The 20206-nt window shown below is 36.1% G+C and overlaps 1 protein-coding gene across 2 annotated transcripts; it reads left to right on the top strand.

The window, feature by feature from the left end:
* Positions 1–15514: 15514 nt before the first annotated feature.
* On the top strand, positions 15515–18620 carry LOC111884575 (cyclin-dependent kinase inhibitor 4). Of its 2 annotated transcripts, XM_023880883.3 has the most exons (3): positions 15517–16130; positions 17956–18159; positions 18237–18620. In XM_023880883.3, exons 1-3 carry the CDS (start codon positions 15709–15711, stop codon positions 18304–18306), a joined length of 696 nt encoding a protein of 231 aa, XP_023736651.1. In that variant the 5' UTR covers positions 15517–15708; the 3' UTR covers positions 18307–18620. The 2 variants fall into 2 exon arrangements, with proteins under 2 accessions (XP_052624355.1, XP_023736651.1); XM_052768395.1 differs by having other exon boundaries at positions 15515–16130; positions 17956–18620.
* The last annotated feature ends 1586 nt before the right edge of the window (positions 18621–20206 follow it).

Here is a 20206-nt window from a genome sequence, read left to right as displayed (position 1 = left end):
TCCTGGAGGGAGAGCGTGAAATTTGTGAATAGATCTATTCAGGATTGACAATCCCACACCTGAACTGCTAGCTACAGTTAGGCGGGCATGCATGGGGTGACATATTTGGTAAATCGTACGACGCCTGAAGAAACGTTAAGGAGGTTCGTCTGTCATATTAGTATGGTTATGCGAACTCAAAATAGTATCAACTAACCTTTGTTTACGGGATTTCTTTCTTCCATGGTTTTATTTCTAAGAAATAAAACTACCTATCTATTCATTGGAGGGTATTCCAGAGACACAATGTTTGGTTTTATTTTAAGTAATAAAACTACCTCACTTACTAGCGATAGCCAGGGCTTTCTAACAAAACATACCTTACTTACTGGTGGTAGCCAGGGTTTCAAAACAGAACATACACTACATATTGGTGGTAACCAGGGGTTTCAAACGGAACATACTTCTCTTACAATAATCAATAAACATGTTAGAAAATATTGGATTTTCTTGGAAAGCATGCATACATATTTCAAAACTTGATAACAATGGTTTCGTTACAAACGATATTTTACTTATAACGAAAAGAAATCATTTGTACAAATTCAGTAACTAGTTTTCAATACAAAAACATGCTTATGAACTCACCAGCTTTATGCTGATACGTTTTGAAAACCACTTGTATTCTCAGGACAACGATAGACAGGTACCTTCGCCAGCTTTTGGAGAAGACAGAGCATTTTGGAGTCACGTCTTTATCATTTGTTATATACTCTTATGTACAAACTATGTTTTCAAACAAATGTAAATAATCATATTGTAATGTAATGGTTGTGTTTACTTTGCTTACTATGATACAACTGTTGTGATACTACGTATGACGTCACCCGCCCCCGAATGTTTCCGCCGTTATTTTTGACGGTTTGGGGGTGTGACAGATTGGTATCGGAGCTTTTGTATATAGTGAACTAAGTATACCGAACCTTACATGGTATACAACTATAAACATTAAGGGGCCGAAGTGCTCTGAGCTAAAAGTATTTTTACGAAAAGTATACAAGTATACCTGCGCACCAGAAGCAATAATCACGAGTAGAACAAAACAAAAGTATTTAGATGTTGGACACTGCGGTTAAACCTTAGCAGTTATGTAATCAAGTGTAGGGTCAATATAGCCTGATCACCTATATTCATTCGAGACATGACCAACATGTGCTTGGGAGTGATTGTGATGTTGCAGCAGGCCTAAAACTTACCAATTATCCATACAACAAGATATCGGTACAACAAAACACAAAATACTATAGGAGTATTTTTATTAGAGCCAAATTCCTTGTAGGGATTCATTTCCAAGTGTTGCTACTCATTCCTTTTAGCGATAACTTATTTGCATTGGTAGCTTTTCCTTGTTTATCGCTTAGTAGAGCACTCTAGCTATCATATTGATATATATCTCGCTACATATCTCTTGATTCGATTCCAGAGGCCTTACCATCCTCTCCTTCCTGATTATTTTTAGAACAAGATGCCTCTAAAGAAAAGACCCTACAAAAAGAACAACAATCTTCCAATAGATCCACCTCCTCAGTTCGATCCTGCCATGTTCCAAGCAGTTGTTACTGTCGTTGTGGCTGCCGCGATGTCACAGATTAATCCTGGTGGATCTGGCGGGCCAAGAGGTGGTACTCATCCCCAAAATTAGGAAGGGAGTCAATGGCACCAGAAGGAGTGCTCTTATAAAGACTTCATGAACACAAAACCCACATCCTTCGACGGCAATGGAGGTGTTATTGCCTTGACTCGATGGTGTGAAAAGATCGAGTCTTTCTTCGAAATTTGCTCTTGTTCCAAGGCCAACAAGGTGAAATTCTCCGCTTGCACTTTCACCAACAGAGCATTGACCTAGTGGAATGGTCGGGTCAAATCCCTAACCCTACCTGTAGCAAATGCTATGGGTTGGGAGAGCTTGAATGGGCTCATACATGTTTAGTACTGCCCACAGGGTGAAATGCAGAAACATCAGCAAGATATTCACCCAAAACATGTTTGTTTGTTTGCTGATGATTAGATTGTAACATTGTTGAAGAACATGTGTGTACGTCAACAAATTTATTCACTTGGAAAAGTACGCTATAATTTTGAATTCATTTTGCTCTTAGTAACCAAGAACAATTTTCCTAACACACTCAACCTCATACCTTGATTTGGTCGATCTACTTGTCTTCGTCTGAAAAACTTCTTGAAGACATTTTTTCCCAATCGCCCATTTTGAAAGTTCTTTGTTCTTAAATATACCGAGACATTCAATATCTTGATGATTGATGTCTACCATCTTTGATGTGATATCTTTATTAACATCAAGTCAACATGCTGGAAGACGGAGCATACTATAAAAAAGGTTATTGGGAAACCTAGCTTTACGTTCATGTGACAACCCAAAACTTTTATTCTATAGAGATTAGTCAATTCTATCAATATTAAACTCGATTCTGTTACCTTTTAACGACGTTTAAGGGCTCGTTTAAGTGTTCTAAGCTTGAGTACAACCAGGAATGAGATTAGGAATAAGTCAACAAGTCGAAAAAGGACAAAATCAGGCCATACACCCTCTTGGGAGGTGTGTACGGCGGGACACACGGGTGTGCGGCCGCACACCCATCCTCCAGCCGCACACTCACCCCTATATATATATATATATATATATATATATATATATATATAGGGTGACCCCCCTCCATTCATTCTTTTCTTTGGCTGCACTCTAGCTTCTCTCTCTAGAATCTTCATCCAAGAACACTCTAAAGGCCTCAAAAACGTGAAGTACTCCATCATTTAGCTTGTTATACTGGTAAGACACCTTGATCTAAGCCTAAAATCTTCATGTTCTTCATCCTTTGAAGGTGTACCGCCGCACACCTTCATAAGGTGGTCGTACACACCTTTAAGACCCTCCAAAGTGAGAGTTTGACCCCCTATATTCTAGTTGGACTTGGTTTGAGCCTTAAAACACTTAAAAATCTTCTGGAGCATAAATGAAGAGTGTACGGCCGCATACCCTTGTGTACGGCCGCACACACCCTCTATACGGCCGCACCCTCCTGTGTGCAACCGCACACACATCCTGGCCACACACACCAAAACCCTTGATTTTGTGGCAATACACCTCCCTCGTTCAATCATTTATGGCTACGACACTTAGTTCAAGCATTTCCAAGTCTTTAAGGTGGTTTTCCGTCATGTTTTTGTCATGCAATACCTTAATCTAATACATATATGTGTTACTATATGTTAATAGGATCCACTTGCGTACGAAACGTCAGTTGACACTCAGCACTCATACCAATCGTACACTCGGATCCTACGTTAAACTGTGAGTTCATACCCCTACGCTTATATAGTTTTTAAAATGTTTTCAGCGGGGGAATACAAGCCAAACATAAATATTTTCACAAGTCAAAAACTGATGCAATTACAACAAGTTTCAAGTTAAACATTTAGATATTTTATCCCTTTTGTAATATGTGGAGCATAAGGGACGTTTTCTAAACATAATTGCATAGTTTTGAGAACAGTACATGAACACAACTTACCAGTCAAACTATAATAGGTATAGTTTGGGGATTTCATTACCGGTTTTACAGAATCAAACTACATGCAAAGTCAAACATATAAACTATGACAAATTTAGTTTATCCATACATATAACAAGAGTATCTTACTAAATAATTATTTTATGTATAACTATTTATACTCTGCACCATTTACTAACGATTTCGAACTCGAGAACTACTGAACTACACGTAAACTAGTTAATACAGGATTGTGAGACTTATCTTCGTTATGCCCTTCGGGGTACCAATAAATCCTCTCCGTTAGTATAACCATAGTCTCCTGGAGGGAGAGCGTGAAATTTGTGAATAGATCTATTCAGGATTGACAATCCCACACCTGAACTGCTAGCTACAGTTAGGCGGGCATGCATGGGGTGACATATTTGGTAAATCGTACGACGCCTGAAATAACGTTAAGGAGGTTCGTCTGTCATATTAGTATGGTTATGCGAACTCACAATAGTATCAACTAACCTTTGTTTACGGGATTTTTTTCTTCCATGGTTTTATTTCTAAGAAATAAAACTACCTATCTATTCACTGGAGTGTATTCCAGCGACACAATCTTTGGTTTCATTTTAATTAATAAAAGTACCTATCTATTCATTGGAGGGTATTCCAGGGACACAATCTTTGGTTTCATTTTAATTAATAAAACTACCTATCTACTTACTAGAGGGTATTCTAGGGACACGATCTTTGGTTTTATTTTAAGTAATAAAACTACCTCACTTACTGGCGGTAGCCAGGGTTTTCTAACGAAACGTACCTCACTTACTGGTGGTAGCCAGGGTTTCAAAACGGAACAAACACTACATACTGGTTCAAGCCATGGCTTACAAACAGAACATACTTCTCTTAAAGTAATCAACAAACATGTTAGAAAATATTGGATTTTCTTGGAAAGCATACATACATATTTCAAAACTTGATAACAATGGTTTCGTTACAAACGATATTTTACTTATAACGAAAAGAAATCATTTGTACAAATTCAGTAACTAGTTTTCAATACAAAAACATGCTTATGAACTCACCAGCTTTATGCTGATACGTTTTCAAAACCACTTGTATTCTCAGGACAACGATAGATAGGTACCTTCACTAGCTTTTGGAGAAGACAGAGCATTTTGGAGTCACGTCTTTATCTTTTCTTATATAGTCTTATGTACAAACTATGTTTTCAAACAAATGTAAATTATCATATTGTAATGTAATGGTTATGTTTACTTTGCTTACTATGATACAACTGTAGTGATACTACGTCTGACGTCACCTGCCCCCGGATGTTTCTGCCGTTATTTTTGACGATTCGGGGGTGTGACAGATTGGTATCAGAGCTTTTGCATATAGTGAACTAAGTATACCCAACCTTACATGGTATACAACTATAAACATTAAGGGGCCGAAGTGCTCTGAGCTAAAAGTATACTTTAAAATATAAGTATTTTTACAAAAAGTATACAAGTATACCTACGCACCAGAAGTAGTAATCACGAGTAGAACAAAACAAAAGTATTTGGATGTTGGACATTGCGGTTAAACCTAAGCAGTTATGTAATCATGTGTATGGTCAATATAGCCTGATCACCTATATTCATTCGAGACATGACCAACATGTGCTTGGGAGTGATTGTGATGTTGCAGCATGCCTAAAACTAACTAATTATCCATACAACAAGATATCGGTACAACAAAACACAAAATACTATAGGAGTATTTTTACTAGAGCCAAATTCCTTGTAGGGATTCATTTCCAAGTGTTGCTACTCATTCCTTTTAGCGATAACTTATTTGCATTGGTAGCTTTTCCTTGTTTATCGCTTAGTAGAGCACTCTAGCTATCATATTGATATATATCTCGCTTCATAACTCTTGATTCGATTCCAGAGGACTTACGATCCTCTCCTTCCTGATTATTTTTAGAACAAGATGCCTCCAAAGAAAAGACCCAACAAAATGAACAACAATCTTCCAACAGATCCAACTCCTCCACCTCCTTAGTTCGATCCTGCCATGTTCCAAGCAGCTGTTACTGCCGTTGTGGCTGCCGCGACGTCACAGATTAATCCTGGTGGGTCTGGCGGGCTAGGAGGTGGTACTCATCCCCAAAATCACGAAGGGAGTCAATGGAACCAGAAGGAGTGCCCTTATAAAGACTTCATGAACGCAAAACCCACATCCTTCGATGGCAATGAAGGTGTTATTGCCTTGACTCGATGGTTCGAAAAGATCGAGTCTATCTTCGAAATTTACTCTTGTACCGAGGCCAACAAGGTGAAATTCGCCGCTTGCACTTTCACCAACAGAGCATTGACCTAGTGGAATGGTCGGGTCAAATCCCTAACCCTACCTATAGCAAATGTTATGGGTTGGGAGAGCTTGAAGGGGCTCATGCCTGCCGAGTACTGCCCACAAGGCGAAATGCAGAAACATCAGCCAGATATTCACCCAAAACATGTTTGTTTGTTTGTTGATGATTAGATTGCAACATTGTTGAAGAACATGTGTGTACGTCAACAAATTTATTCACTTAGAAAAGTACGGCATAATTTTGAATTCATTTTGCTCTTAGTAACCAAGAACAATTTTCCCAACACACACAACCTCATATCTTGATTTGGTCGATCTACTTGTCTTCATCTAAAAAACTTCTTGAAGACATTTTTTTCCCAATCGCCCGTTTTAGAAGATCTTTGTTCTTAAATATACCGAGACATTCAATATCTTCATGATTGATGTCTACCATCTGTGATGTGATATCTTTATTAACATCAACTAGACATGTTGGAAGAGGGGGCATACTGTAAAAAAGGTTATTGGGAAACCTAGCTTTACGTTCATGTGACAACCCAAAACTTTTATTCTATAGAGATTAGTCAATTATATCAATATTAAACTTGATTCCGTTACCTTTTAACAACGTTTAAGGGTTCGTTTAAGTGTTCTAAGCTTGAGTACAGTCGGGAATGAGATTAGGAATGAGTCAACAAGTCGAAAAAGGACAAAATCGGGCCATACACCCTCTTGAGAGGTGTGTACGGCGGCACACATGGGTGTGCAGCCACACACCCATCCTCCAGCCGCACACTCACCCCTATATATATATATATATATATATATATATATATATATATATATATATACATATGTGACCCACTCCATTCATTCTTTTCTTTGGCTGCACTCTAGTTTCTCTCACTAGAATCTTCATCCAAGAACACTCCAAAGGCCTAAAAAAACATGAAGTACTCCATGATTTAGCTTGTTATATTGTTAAGACACCTTGATCTAAGCCTAAACTCTTCATGTTCTTCATCCTTTCATAAGGTGGTCGTACACACCTTTAAGACCCTCCAAAGTGAGAGTTTGACCCCCTATATTCTAGTTGGACTTGGTTTGAGCCTTAAAACACTTAAAAACGACTTCTAGAGCATAAATGAAGAGTGTACGGATGCACACCCTTATGTACGGCCGCACACACCCTCTGTATGGTCGTACACTCATGTGTGCAACCGCACACACATCCTGTCCACACCCTCTGGCCGCACACACACCAAACCCCTTGATTTTGTGGCCATACACCTCCCTCGTTCGATCATTTATGGCTCCGAAACTTAGTTCAAGCATTTCCAAGTCTTTAGGGTGGTTTTCCGTCATGTTTTTGTCCTGTAATACCTTAATCTAATACATATATGTGTTATTATATGTTAATAGGATCCACTTGCGTACGAAATGTCAGTTGACACTCAGCACTCATACCAATCGTACATTCGGATCCTACGTTAAACTGTGAGTTCATACCCCTACACTTTTATAGTTTTTAAAACGTTGTCAGCGGGGAAATACAAGCCAAACATAAATGTTTTCACAAGTCAAAAACTGATGCAATTACAACAAGTTTCACGTTAAACATTTAGATATTTTATCCCTTTTGTAATATGCGGAGCATAAGGGACGTTTTCTAAAAATTTTGCATAGTTTTGAGAACAGTACATGAACACAACTTACCATTCAAACTATAATAGGTATAGTTTGGGGATTTCATTACCGGTTTTACAGAATCAAACTACATGCAAATTCAAACATATAAACTATGACAAATTTAGTTTATCCATACATATAACAAGAGTATCTTACTAAGTAATTATTTTATGTATAATTATTTATACTCTGCACCATTTACTAACGATTTCGAACTCGAGAACAACTGAACTACACGTAAACTAGTTAATACAGGATTGTGAGACTTATCTTCGTTATGCCCTTCGGGGTACCAATAAATCCTCTCCGTTAGTATAACCAGAGTCTCCTAGAGGGAGAGCGTGAAATTTTTGAATATATCTATCCGGGACTGAGAATCCCACACCTGAACTGTTAGCTACAATTAGGCGGGCATGCCTGGGGTGACAAATTTGGTAAATCATACGATGCCTGAAGAACGTCAAGGAGGTTCATCAGTCATATTAGTATGGTTATGCGAACTCACAATAGTATCAACTAATCTTTGTTTACGGGATTTCTTTCTTCCATGGTTTTGTCTCTAAGAAATAAAACTACCTATCTACTTAATGGAGGTTATTCTGGGGACACAATCTTTGGTTTTATTTTAATTAATAAAACTACCTATCTACTTACTGGAGGGTATTCCAGGGACACAATGTTTGGTTTTATTTTAAGTAATAAAACTACCTCACTTACTAGCGATAGCCAGGGCTTTCTAACAAAACATACCTCACTTACTAGTGGTAGCCAGGGTTTCAAAACAGAACATACACTACATATTGGTGGTAGCCAGGGGTTTCAAACGGAACATACTTCTCTTACAATAATCAATAAACATGTTAGAAAATATTGGATTTTCTTGGAAAGCATGCATACATATTTCAAAACTTGATAACAATGGTTTCGTTACAAACGATATTTTACTTATAACGAAAAGAAATCATTTGTACAAATTCAGTAACTAGTTTTCAATACAAAAACATGCTTATGAACTCACCAGCTTTATCCTGATATGTTTTCAAAACCACTTGTATTCTCAGGACAACGATAGACAGGTACCTTCGCCAGCTTTTGGAGAAGACAGAGCATTTTGGAGTCACGTCTTTATCTTTTGTTATATACTCTTATGTACAAACTATGTTTTCAAACAAATGTAAATAATCATATTGTAATGTAATGGTTGTGTTTACTTTGCTTACTATGATACAACTGTTGTGATACTACGTATGACGTCACCCGCCCCCGGATGTTTCCGCCGTTATTTTTGACGGTTCGGGGGTGTGACAGTTGGTATCGGAGCTTTTGTATATAGTGAACTAAGTATACCGAACCTTACATGGTATACAACTATAAACATTAAGGGGCCGAAGTGCTCTGAGCTAAGAGTATACTTTAAAATATAAGTATTTTTACGAAAAGTATACAAGTATACCTACGCACCAGAAGCAGTTATCACGAGTAGAACAAAACAAAAGTATTTGGATGTTGGACATTGCAGTTAAACCTGAGCAGTTATGTAATCATGTGTAGGGTCAATATAGCCTGATCACCTATATTCATTCGAGACATGACCAATATGTGCTTGGGAGTGATTGTGATGTTGCGGCAGGCCTAAAACTAACTAATTATCCATACAACAAGATATCGGTACAACAAAACACAAACTACTATAGGAGTATTTTTACTAGAGCCAAATTCCTTGTAGGGATTCATTTCCAAGTGTTGCTACTCATTCCTTTTAGCGATAACTTATTTGCATTGGTAGCTTTTCCTTGTTTATCGCTTAGTAGAGCACTCTAGCTATCATATTGATATATATCTTGCTTCATATCTCTTGATTCGATTCCAGAGGACTTACCATCCTCTCCTTCCTGATTATTTTTAGAACAAGATGCCTCCAAAGAAAAGACCCAACAAAAAGAACAACAATCTTCTAACAGATCCACCTCCTCAGTTCGATCCTTCCATGTTCCAAGCAGTTGTTACTGCCGCTGTGGCTGCCGCAATGTCACAAATTAATCTTGGTGGATTTGGCGGCCAGGAGGTGGTACTCATCCCTAAAATCACGAAGGGAGTCAATGGCACCAGAAGGAGTGCTCTTATAAAGACATCATGAACGCAAAACCCACATCCTTCGACGGCAATGGAGGTGTTATTGCCTTGACTCGATGGTTTGAAAAGATCGAGTCTATCTTCGAAATTTGCTCTTGTTCCAAGGCCAACAAGGTGAAATTCGCCGCTTGCACTTTCACCAACAGAGAATTGACCTAGTGGAATGGTCGGGTCAAATCCCTAACCCTACCTGTAGCAAATGTTATGGGTTGGGAGAGCTTGAAGGGGCTCATACTTGTTGACTACTGCCCACAGGGCGAAATACAGAAACATCATATTCACCCAAAACATGTTTGTTTGTTTCCCGATGATTAGATTGCAACATTGTTGAAGAACATGTGTGTACGTCAACAAATTTATTCACTTGGAAAAGTACGCTATAATTTTGAATTCATTTTGCTCTTAGTAACCAAGAACAATTTTCCTAACACACTCAACCTCATACCTTGATTTGGTCGATCTACTTGTCTTCGTCTGAAAAACTTCTTGAAGACATTTTTTCCCAATCGCCCATTTTAAAAGGTCTTTGTTCTTAAATATACCGAGACATTCAATATCTTGATGATTGATGTCTACCATCTGTGATGTGATATCTTTATTAACATCAACTAAACATGTTGGAAGAGGGAGCATACTGTAAAAAAGGTTATCGGGAAACTTAGCTTTACGTTCATGTGACAACCAAAAACTTTTATTCTATAGAGATTAGTCAATTCTATCAATATTAAACTCGATTTCGTTACCTTTTAACGACGTTTAAGGGCTCGTTTAAGTGTTCTAAGCTTGAGTACAACCAGGAATGAGATTAGGAATGAGTCAACAAGTCGAAAAAGGACAAAATCGGGCCATACACCCTCTTAGGAGGTGTGTACGGCGGCACACACGGGTGTGCAGCCGCACACCCATCCTCCAGTCGCACACTCACCCCTATATATATATATATATATATATATATATATATATATATATATATATATATATAGGGTGACCCCCTCCATTCATTCTTTTTTTTGGCTGCACTCTAGCTTCTCTCTCTAGAATCTTCATCCAAGAACACTCCAAAGGCCTCAAAAACGTGAAGTAATCCATCATTTAGCTTGTTATACTGGTAAGACACCTTGATCTAAGCCTAAACTCTTCATGTTCTTCATCCTTTGCAGGTGTACGGCCGCACACCTTCATAAGGTGGCCGTACACACCTTTAAGACCCTCCAAAGTGAGAGTTTGACCCCCTATATTCTAGTTGGACTTGGTTTGAGCCTTAAAACACTTAAAAATCGACTTCTGGAGCATAAATGAAGAGTGTACGGCCGCACACCCTTGTGTACCGCCACACACACCCTCTATACAGCCGCACACTCCTATGTGCAACCGCACACACATCCTGGCCACACACTTTGGCCGCACACACACCAAAACCCTTGATTTTGTGGCCATACACCTCCCTCGTTCAATCATTTATGGCGACGACACTTAGTTCAAGCATTTCCAAGTCTTTAGGGTGGTTTTCCGTCATGTTTTTGTCATGGAATACCTTAATCTAATACATATATGTGTTACTATATGTTAATAGGATCCACTTGCGTACGAAACGTCAGTTGACACTCAACACTCATACCAATCGTACATTCGGATCCTACGTTAAACTGTGAGTTCATACCCCTACGCTTTTATAGTTTTTAAAACGTTTTCAGCGGGGGAATACAAGCCAAACATAAATGTTTTCACAAGTCAAAAACTGATGCAATTACAACAAGTTTCACGTTAAACATTTAGATATTTTATCCCATTTGTAATATGCGGAGCATAAGGGACGTTTTCTAAACATAATTGCATAGTTTTGAGAACAATACATGAACACAACTTACCAGTCAAACTATAATAGGTATAGTTTGGGGATTTCATTACCGGTTTTACAGAATCAAACTACATGCAAAGTCAAACATATAAACTATGACAATTATAGTTTATCCATACATATAACAAGAGTATCTTACTAAATAATTATTTTATGTATAATTATTTATACTCTGCACCATTTACTAACGATTTCAAACTCGAGAACAACCGAACTACACGTAAACTAGTTAATACAGGATTGTGAGACTTATCTTCGTTATGCCCTTCGGGGTACCAATAAATCCTCTCCGTTAGTATAACCAGAGTCTCCTGGAGGGAGAGCGTGAAATTTCTGAATAGATCTATCCGGGACTGACAATCCCACACCTGAACTGTTAGCTACAATTAGGCGGGCATGCCTGGGGTGACAAATTTGGTAAATCATACGATGCCTGAAGAACGTCAAGGAGGTTCATCAGTCATATTAGTATGGTTATGCGAACTCACAATAGTATCAACTAATCTTTGTTTACGGGATTTCTTTCTTCCATGGTTTTGTCTCTAAGAAATAAAACTACCTATCTACTTAATGGAGGTTATTCTGGGGACACAATCTTTGGTTTTATTTTAATTAATAAAACTACCTATCTACTTACTGGAGGGTATTCCAGGGACACAATGTTTGGTTTTATTTTAAGTAATAAAACTACCTCACTTACTAGCGGTAGCCAGGGCTTTCTAATAAAACATACCTCACTTACTGGTGGTAGCCAGGGTTTCAAAACAGAACATACACTACATATTGGTGGTAGCCAGGGGTTTCAAACGGAACATACTTCTCTTACAATAATCAATAAACATGTTAGAAAATATTGGATTTTCTTTGAAAGCATGCATACATATTTCAAAACTTGATAACAATGGTTTCGTTACAAACGATATTTTACTTATAATGAAAAGAAATCATTTGTACAAATTCAGTGACTAGTTTTCAATACAAAAACATGCTTATGAACTTACCAGCTTTATGATGATACGTTTTCAAAAGCGCTTGTATTCTCAAGACAACGATAGACAGGTACCATTGCTAGCTTTTGGAGAAGACGGAGAATTTCGGAGTCACGTCTTTATCTTTTGTTATATACTCTTATGTACAAACTACGTTTTCAAGCAGATGTAAATAATTATATTTTAATGTAATGGTTGTGTTTACTTTGCTTACTATGATACAACTGTTGTGATACTACGTATGATGTCACCCACCCCCGGACGTTTCCGCCGTTATTTCTGACGGTTCGGGGGTGTGACAGATTGGTATCAGAGCTTTTATTTATAGTGACCTAAGTATACCAAACCTTACATGGTATACAACTATAAACATTAAGGGGCCGAAGTGTTCTAAGCTAAAAGTATACTTTAAAATATAAGTATTTTTACGAAAAGTATACAAGTATACCTACGCACCAGAACCAGTAATCACGAGTAGAACAAAACAAAAGTATTTGGATGTTGGACATTGCGGTTAAACCTGAGCAGTTATGTAATCATGTCTAGGGTCAATATAGCCTGATCACCTATATTCATTTGAGACATGACCAACATGTGCTTGGGAGTGACTGTGATGTTGCAGCAGGCCTAAAACTTACCAATTATCCATACAACAAGATATCGGTAAAACAAAACACAAAATACTATAGGAGTATTTTTACTAGAGCCAAATTCCTTGCAGGGATTCATTTCCAAGTGTTGCCATGTCATTAAGATATGTACCAACATCATCATCACCAACATACTTGTAATTTTCAGGATCCACATAGTGAATGGGTGAATACCTCACATTAACATTTTCTGCAACACTATGAAACAGATGTATGTTAGGAGTCATGAAAGTACCTATTGGATTGTTGCTCCCTTTATCGCTGCATAAGTTAGCAACTGACTCATTTCCACTCTCGCCACCCTCTGTAACAGCATCACCTTCATCAACCACCACGAAGACTTTCACAACCCTTCCTCCAATCGATTTGATTACATTGATTAACATTCTAACATCCACGTCTTCAACTATGACTATATATTGATTAAATTCAGGATGATGGAAACGAAAGACTAATTTTATATTTTTCTAACAAATCGGTTTTCATTCTCACCAAAGATACAAAATCACTATAACTAATATACCCATAAAATATCAAAGTGAATTCAGAAATACCTCATTGTGGACATACATATTCAAGATTTGTTTCCACAACTTTCCACCTCCCACCTGTTACAACGCAAACCAAATATTCATTCATTTTATTAGACTGGTTTTAAACAAAATTTTCAAAGAAATAACAACTAAAGTGATAATTTTTTACTAAACTTTATACATAATAAGCTTGTTTCGTAGTCAAGCCTTATCAATTTAGTAGCAAAAAAAAAAAAATAATAATAATAAAGGCAGATTATGTAGTTTTGGTCCAAAAAAGTTTGATGGCGCATCAATGGTCTAATTTTAGATAGCTTGTGTGTTTTTGGTCCCTATGGTTGATATTTTTGTGTGGTTTTGGTCCATACCCCACATAAAATGACAAATATACCCTCAAGACAATGTTTTTTTTTAATATTCTTTTAATATTTTCTTATTCTTTTAAATAATAAATAAAAACCCAAAGAATACACACCCCCGCCCACCTATGCCAACACTCCCACGTCTCTCTCTCTCTCTCTCTCTCTCTCTCTCTTTCTCCCTCTGTCTTTCTCTCTCTCTTTCTCTCTCTCTCTCTCTTTCTATATTTCTTTCCTTCTTCTGGGTGACATCCTCCTAGTTGGTTCTTTATTGGAGTACCGTTTTCCTGATGGAGGACTTTGTTAGAGTAACCTTCAAACAGATATGTAAAGTAAACACACAAACACACATACACACACGTTCGGGACAAAGACAGTAGGGGCACCAGAGGAAGAAGGTGTGCCGAAGGAAGAAAGGGATAGATTTGATCGAGGGGAAGCACTTTATGGAGTAATGGACTATGGTCTAAGATCTGAAACCCCTTTCTTAGAGTAAACTGCAAACGGGAGAAGGCCATTGAAACCCTAAAAGTATCCGACATCGAATTTGCAGGAAAAAATCACCCGATCTGCTTCAAATTTGAGTTCTTGGTTTTAGCACATGATTGTATCCCATTGCCTCCATCCTCTACATGCTCTGAAAAGTTCAACATTTGATTCCTTTTGTGAATCTAAGCTTTATTTGATCTTAATTGTTGTTTTTTTTTTCGAAGCACAAATATTATTGTAGGTTTGAGTTGAAGCCGGAGCAAGGGTTAAGGACGGTGGTACTAAGGATGGTGTTGGAGGCTATGGTGGTGATGAAGGCAATTTTAATGGTGGTGAGCTCCAACGGTGGTTGCAGGTGGTGCGAATGGTAGTTGCGGTGACTTTAATGGAGGTGAGGGGTTTAATTCCGACGAGACAATGGGAGAGAAAATGATGGGGATGGGGAGTTTGGTAACCAGGACTTCGGTGAAGGTGGTAGTGGTTGCGATCTACATGACTCCAACGAGAATGGTGGCTGCTGATGGTGGTTCCAAACACTGGTGATGCACACTAATAAGAGTGGGGAATGAGTTATTTGTTTTTATTTTTTGATTTGAGTTAAAAAAAAATAACAAATTAAATTAGTTTATGTATTTCAACAATTAAAGAAAATGAATAATATAAATTATAAGGATATAACCGTATTTTTAAATGTATAGAGACCAAAACCAATAAAAAGATCTAATTTTGGGTCCCTAATGTACATCAAAATCTTTTCTATCAAAAACACATAATTTTAAGAGACAATTTTTACGATTTTTGTCATACATTTATAATTTTCTATATAAAAAAACAAATATATATATATTTGAACATTAATTTTGAGGGTATATTTTTCTTAGCTAGGGACCCATTCTCAATAAATTACTCCTGAAATGGCTAAAACCCTCGAATCATCTTTTCCCCATAATTCTTTCTTCCCCCAAACAATTCTCTCTCTTTCTAACTCAAACGGCTTCTTCTTCTTCTTCTTCCCTCTTCCTCCAACCAACAACCGAGAACCATCGTTCTCTCGCACTCAAATGATGACTCTGGGAGCATAAAATCAGTTGCGCAATTACAGAGTAGAAACTGAGAATTAAATATGGGAAAGTACATACAGAGGAACTCAAAGACTGCCAGGAAGGTTTCGATAATGGATATACCTTCTCATGGCGGCGTCCGTACCCGCGCCAGGACACTGGCTCTCCAGAAAGCTTCCTCCGCCGTGTCGCCGGGTGCTGGTTCCTACATTCAACTCCGTAGCCGTCGTCTAGTCAAGCCAACTCCTTCAAACATACAGAAGGAGAACCGTGTTCCACCAAAACCGAATAAACATTCTTGCAAAGGAGCCGGTTCTTCGACACTGAACGTTAATTCTCGGAATTCTTCTCGGTCTGTTAAGAAATTGGTGCATAGGAAAGACGAGATTCGTCAAGAAATCGAGATTACGGATGCTGAGGATGTGGGAATCGATGACGAAGCTTCATTTGGTGAGAACATGTTGGAAATTGAAGGTAGAGAAAGGTGGGTCTTACATTCTTTTCTTCTCTGTTTAATTATTTTGCTTGAATGGTATTCGTAAATTAGGGTTTTGCTTGTTCTTCCCAGAGTTTTCGTTTTTTCAGGGGTTTGACTATATATTTTGTTAAATTCAAATTTTTTTTTTTAGGGGTTTTCCCGAATCAACTCTCAATTAACGAATGGTGGTGTTTGTTCGAATCTTTTTCGTTTCCTTTTGCTTAAATTCATTTCAAATTTCATTATTAGGGTTTCTTTTCAAGCAAATTTCTTAACTCGAGAGTTTTTTAATTTTCTAATTGTACCTTTTTCCAGATTCGAATTTCTGAATTAGTTTCTCATTTCCTGAATTTTTTTTTCTTAATTATGCCGCTTTCGGCTAAAAGCTTATAATAATTTCAATTTGTCAGTCTGTTTCGATTCAAAATTTTGTTTTTTGAAATGATTGGGGTTTTGAACGTCTGTTTATCGGGTATATTTTCTTTCTCTGAAAAGTCTCTTCCAAAAGGGTTTTTCTACTCTCTGTCATTTTTAGATTGTTTCAGACTACTCGATAAATAAAGTCATCAAAAAATTTCTTTCACTTTTAAGAAGAGAAAAAAAAATCCCAAGTTTTGAATACGAAAATAACATCAAGGAAGAAATCATGGTTTATTTTTGCTATAGTTTATTAAAATGAATTAATTCATAGACGCGATATCACCATGAATATAAATTTCTGATTTTTATACATTTTCTCTTTTATTTCATTGTCTTGTTTAACCTTAAAAACCTAGTTTCCATTAACGATTTTATTCCTTTACACAATGCCACTCTTTTATTGCAAATTTTCAGTATATATAACAACTTCTTTTCCATTTTAAACACCTATCAAAGCCCTATAGTATTGTTTTTTCTTAATTATATCTAAAATTATAAATACCAACTGTGTAGAAATTCTGTAATTGATTCTAAATCTGCTTGAAAACTAGAATACCCTTTTGGCTCTAGTCTTTGGTTTTTATATCATATTAAAAAAAACCCTTGAAACAATTACAAAAAGGAATCACCTTTTTACTATTCAATTTCATTTCATTGGATACCTTTGTGATACTTAAATCATGCAAGATTATACTTCATGATTATTTTTTTATCGGGATCACAACTTTTTTACTATTATCTTAGCATTGTGGGGCCATAAATGTTTGTGGGAATCAAATTTTACATTATCTTGTATGAACACTTTTACTTTATTTAAATCAAATAGTGTTTGCAACTTGCAAACACCCCTTTGAAATTTAGATGTTAACTTTTTTTTTTTAATTTCCATTTGTGACTTGATTTCTGTTTCTTTTTGACTTAATACATAAGGAATGTCTTAATAGGTACACACACACACACACATATATATATATATATATATATATATGTATATGAAGTTGTTTCTTTTTAACTTGACACGTATGAATTACATATAAACAAAAGGGTAAAATGGTCATTTACTCAAATTCAGACAAATATAACATGTTTCTTTTTGCCTTAATACATAATGAATATCTTTAATACGGACAAATGTATATCAAGGTGTTTCTTTTAACTTCATACATAAAGAGTGTATTAACCGAGAAAGTGAGGGCATGATACATATAAACAGAAGGGTAAAATGGTCATTTACTCACATTCAAACAAATATAAGGTGTTTCTCCTTGGTATGTAAAGGTGTTTCTATTTAACTTTATACATAAAGAGTGTATAAACCATGAAAGTGCGGATTTGAAACACATAAACATATATAAACAACAGAAGGGTAAAACGGTCATTTACTCACATTCAGACATTTCATTTCATACAGGAGTATACGCGAGACAACACCATGCAGTTTGATTAAGGATCCAAACACTACAAATACTCCAACATCTTCTACAAAGAAGACTTATTCGACTAATTCCAATTTAAGAGTACAAATTCCACCTCCAAGACTCATCCCTACAACCGTTGAAATGGAAGAGTTCTTCACAGAGCCAGAAAAACACCAACAAAAACTGTTTATCGAGAAGTATATATATTTCAAAATTACCTTTTTACCCTTTTGTTCTATATCATTTCTTATGCGATATGAAATTGTTTTTGTAGGTATAACTTTGATCCGGTGAATGAGAAGCCTCTCCCTGGGCGATATCAATGGGTGAAAATGGATAATTAAGTTTGAAAGGGTAAAATAGTAATTAGGGTATCTTTGTAAAGAAAGAAGTAGGAGGAATGAAAGAGTTAATTAGGTTAGGGTGTAGATTAATGATCTGTAGTATAAGAAAAAAAAAAGAACAAAAACAGGTTAATTTTCTAACAGATCATCTACTAACAGGGGAAGAAGAAGGTGGTGGTGGTTGAATGAATGAATGAATGACTCTTAGGTTTTATTTTATACTTCCTTTGTTTATACACTTTGTACTCATGGGAAAGTTTAAGACACCCCCCTCCCCTTAATAAAAATGACAATATTACCCCTTTCTTTATTCATCGTTATATTTGTTATGTGTTTAGTGTGTTTACTTACATTCATGAATGTAGATACAATACGCGTTAGATCTTATATCTACTTGATTTTAGTAGTGAAAATTGAGTTGTATTTGGATGATATTGTTATAATTTAGAATATGATTTTTTAATAGGAAAAAGTAATTGAATCGATTATGTAGGATACAGTTCTATAATATTAAAAAAAGTGATAGAATGTTATTATATAACGAATTAATCAATGAATCGATTATGTAAAATACATTTTTTTTAGTACGAAAAAGTAATCGAATTGATTACGTAAAATACGAATCTATAATGGGAAAAAGTAATAGAATGTTTTGTAACAAATAAAAATGCGATTCTATAATTGGAAAAAGTAGTAGAATGTTATGTAACAAATAAATCAATGAATCGATTATGTAAAATACAATTTTTTAGTAGGAAAAAGTAAACGAATTGGTTACATAAATTACAATTCTATAATAGGAAAAAAGAGTAAATTACACGAATGGTCCTTATGGTTTGTAATTTGTATTTTTGGTTTCTAACTTATTTTTTTAATTCGGAAGGTCCCTACAGTTTGTTTTTGTTGCGAGCTTGGTCCTCGTCTTACATAGAAAAACTATTTTGTCATTGATTTTTTAATTTATTTAAATAAATATACCACCAACCTCACTTTCATATCACCTTACCTATCTCACTTTATTTAAACAAATTAAAAAAATTAATGGCAAAATAGTTTTTTTAGACAAGACAGAGACTAAGCGTACAACAAAAACAAACTGTAGAAACCTTCCGAGTTAAAAAAAATAAGTTAGGGACCAAACATACAAATTATCCAAACCATAGTGACCATTGGTGTAATTTACTAGAAAAAAGTAGCAGAATATATGAAAAATAAATCAATGAAAGAATATTGCTATTTCATGTTTAAATGTGGATGACCTACCATTTGTTTTAGAGGCTTGTGGAAATATGGTTGGTGGATTATGATAGTGGTAGTAGGGGTAGTGGTAGGGTAGGTTTATTGGTTTTATAGAGTTGGGAAGAATCTTATGTCAGTTTGTACCTTTTTATTTTATCTATTGAACTTTATCTTACAATTGCATCTTTGATCAAAAATTCTAAGTGGTTCTTGTTTTCTTGTTTTTGATATAGACATGTTGGGTCCCTAATAAGAATATATACCAAGTACTGAATGCAGAAAACAGCAATGGATTTTTATTTAGGTTTGATCTTACTTTCATTTTATTTCTTTTGTAAAATACGTTAAAATTTGTATATTCTACCCAATTTTGTAGCATTGTAATTTTAAGATTCTTTTACTATGGCATTTTACATTGAAACGTCTATTAAATTATAACGGTTAAAATTGCTTTGTATTAGAATTAGGGGTGTAAACGAGTCAAATACTGCTAAGCTCGAAGCTCGAATCGCCTAGAATATTCGAGCTCGAAGCTCGACTCGAACTCACCTCGAGCTTAGATTTGAAGCTCAAACTCGACTCGCGACATACTCGATACTATTGAGCTCGGCTCGCGAGCTCGGTTCGGTTCGACAAAAAATTAAAATAAAAAGTTAAAATC

This window comes from Lactuca sativa, chromosome 2, assembly GCF_002870075.4.
Source record: "Lactuca sativa cultivar Salinas chromosome 2, Lsat_Salinas_v11, whole genome shotgun sequence".
Lineage (NCBI taxonomy): Eukaryota > Viridiplantae > Streptophyta > Magnoliopsida > Asterales > Asteraceae > Lactuca > Lactuca sativa.
The sequence above is the reverse complement of the archived record's forward strand: the minus strand, read 5'-3'. Positions and strand labels throughout refer to the sequence as shown.

Coding starts and splice junctions, on each gene's coding strand:
- LOC111884575 (XM_052768395.1), top strand. CDS start 15,709: ATGGGAAAGTACATACAGAGGAACTCAAAGACTGCCAGGAAGGTTTCG. Junction 16,131..17,955: donor GAAATTGAAGGTAGAGAAAG/GTGGGTCTTACA, acceptor CATTTCATACAG/GAGTATACGCGAGACAACAC.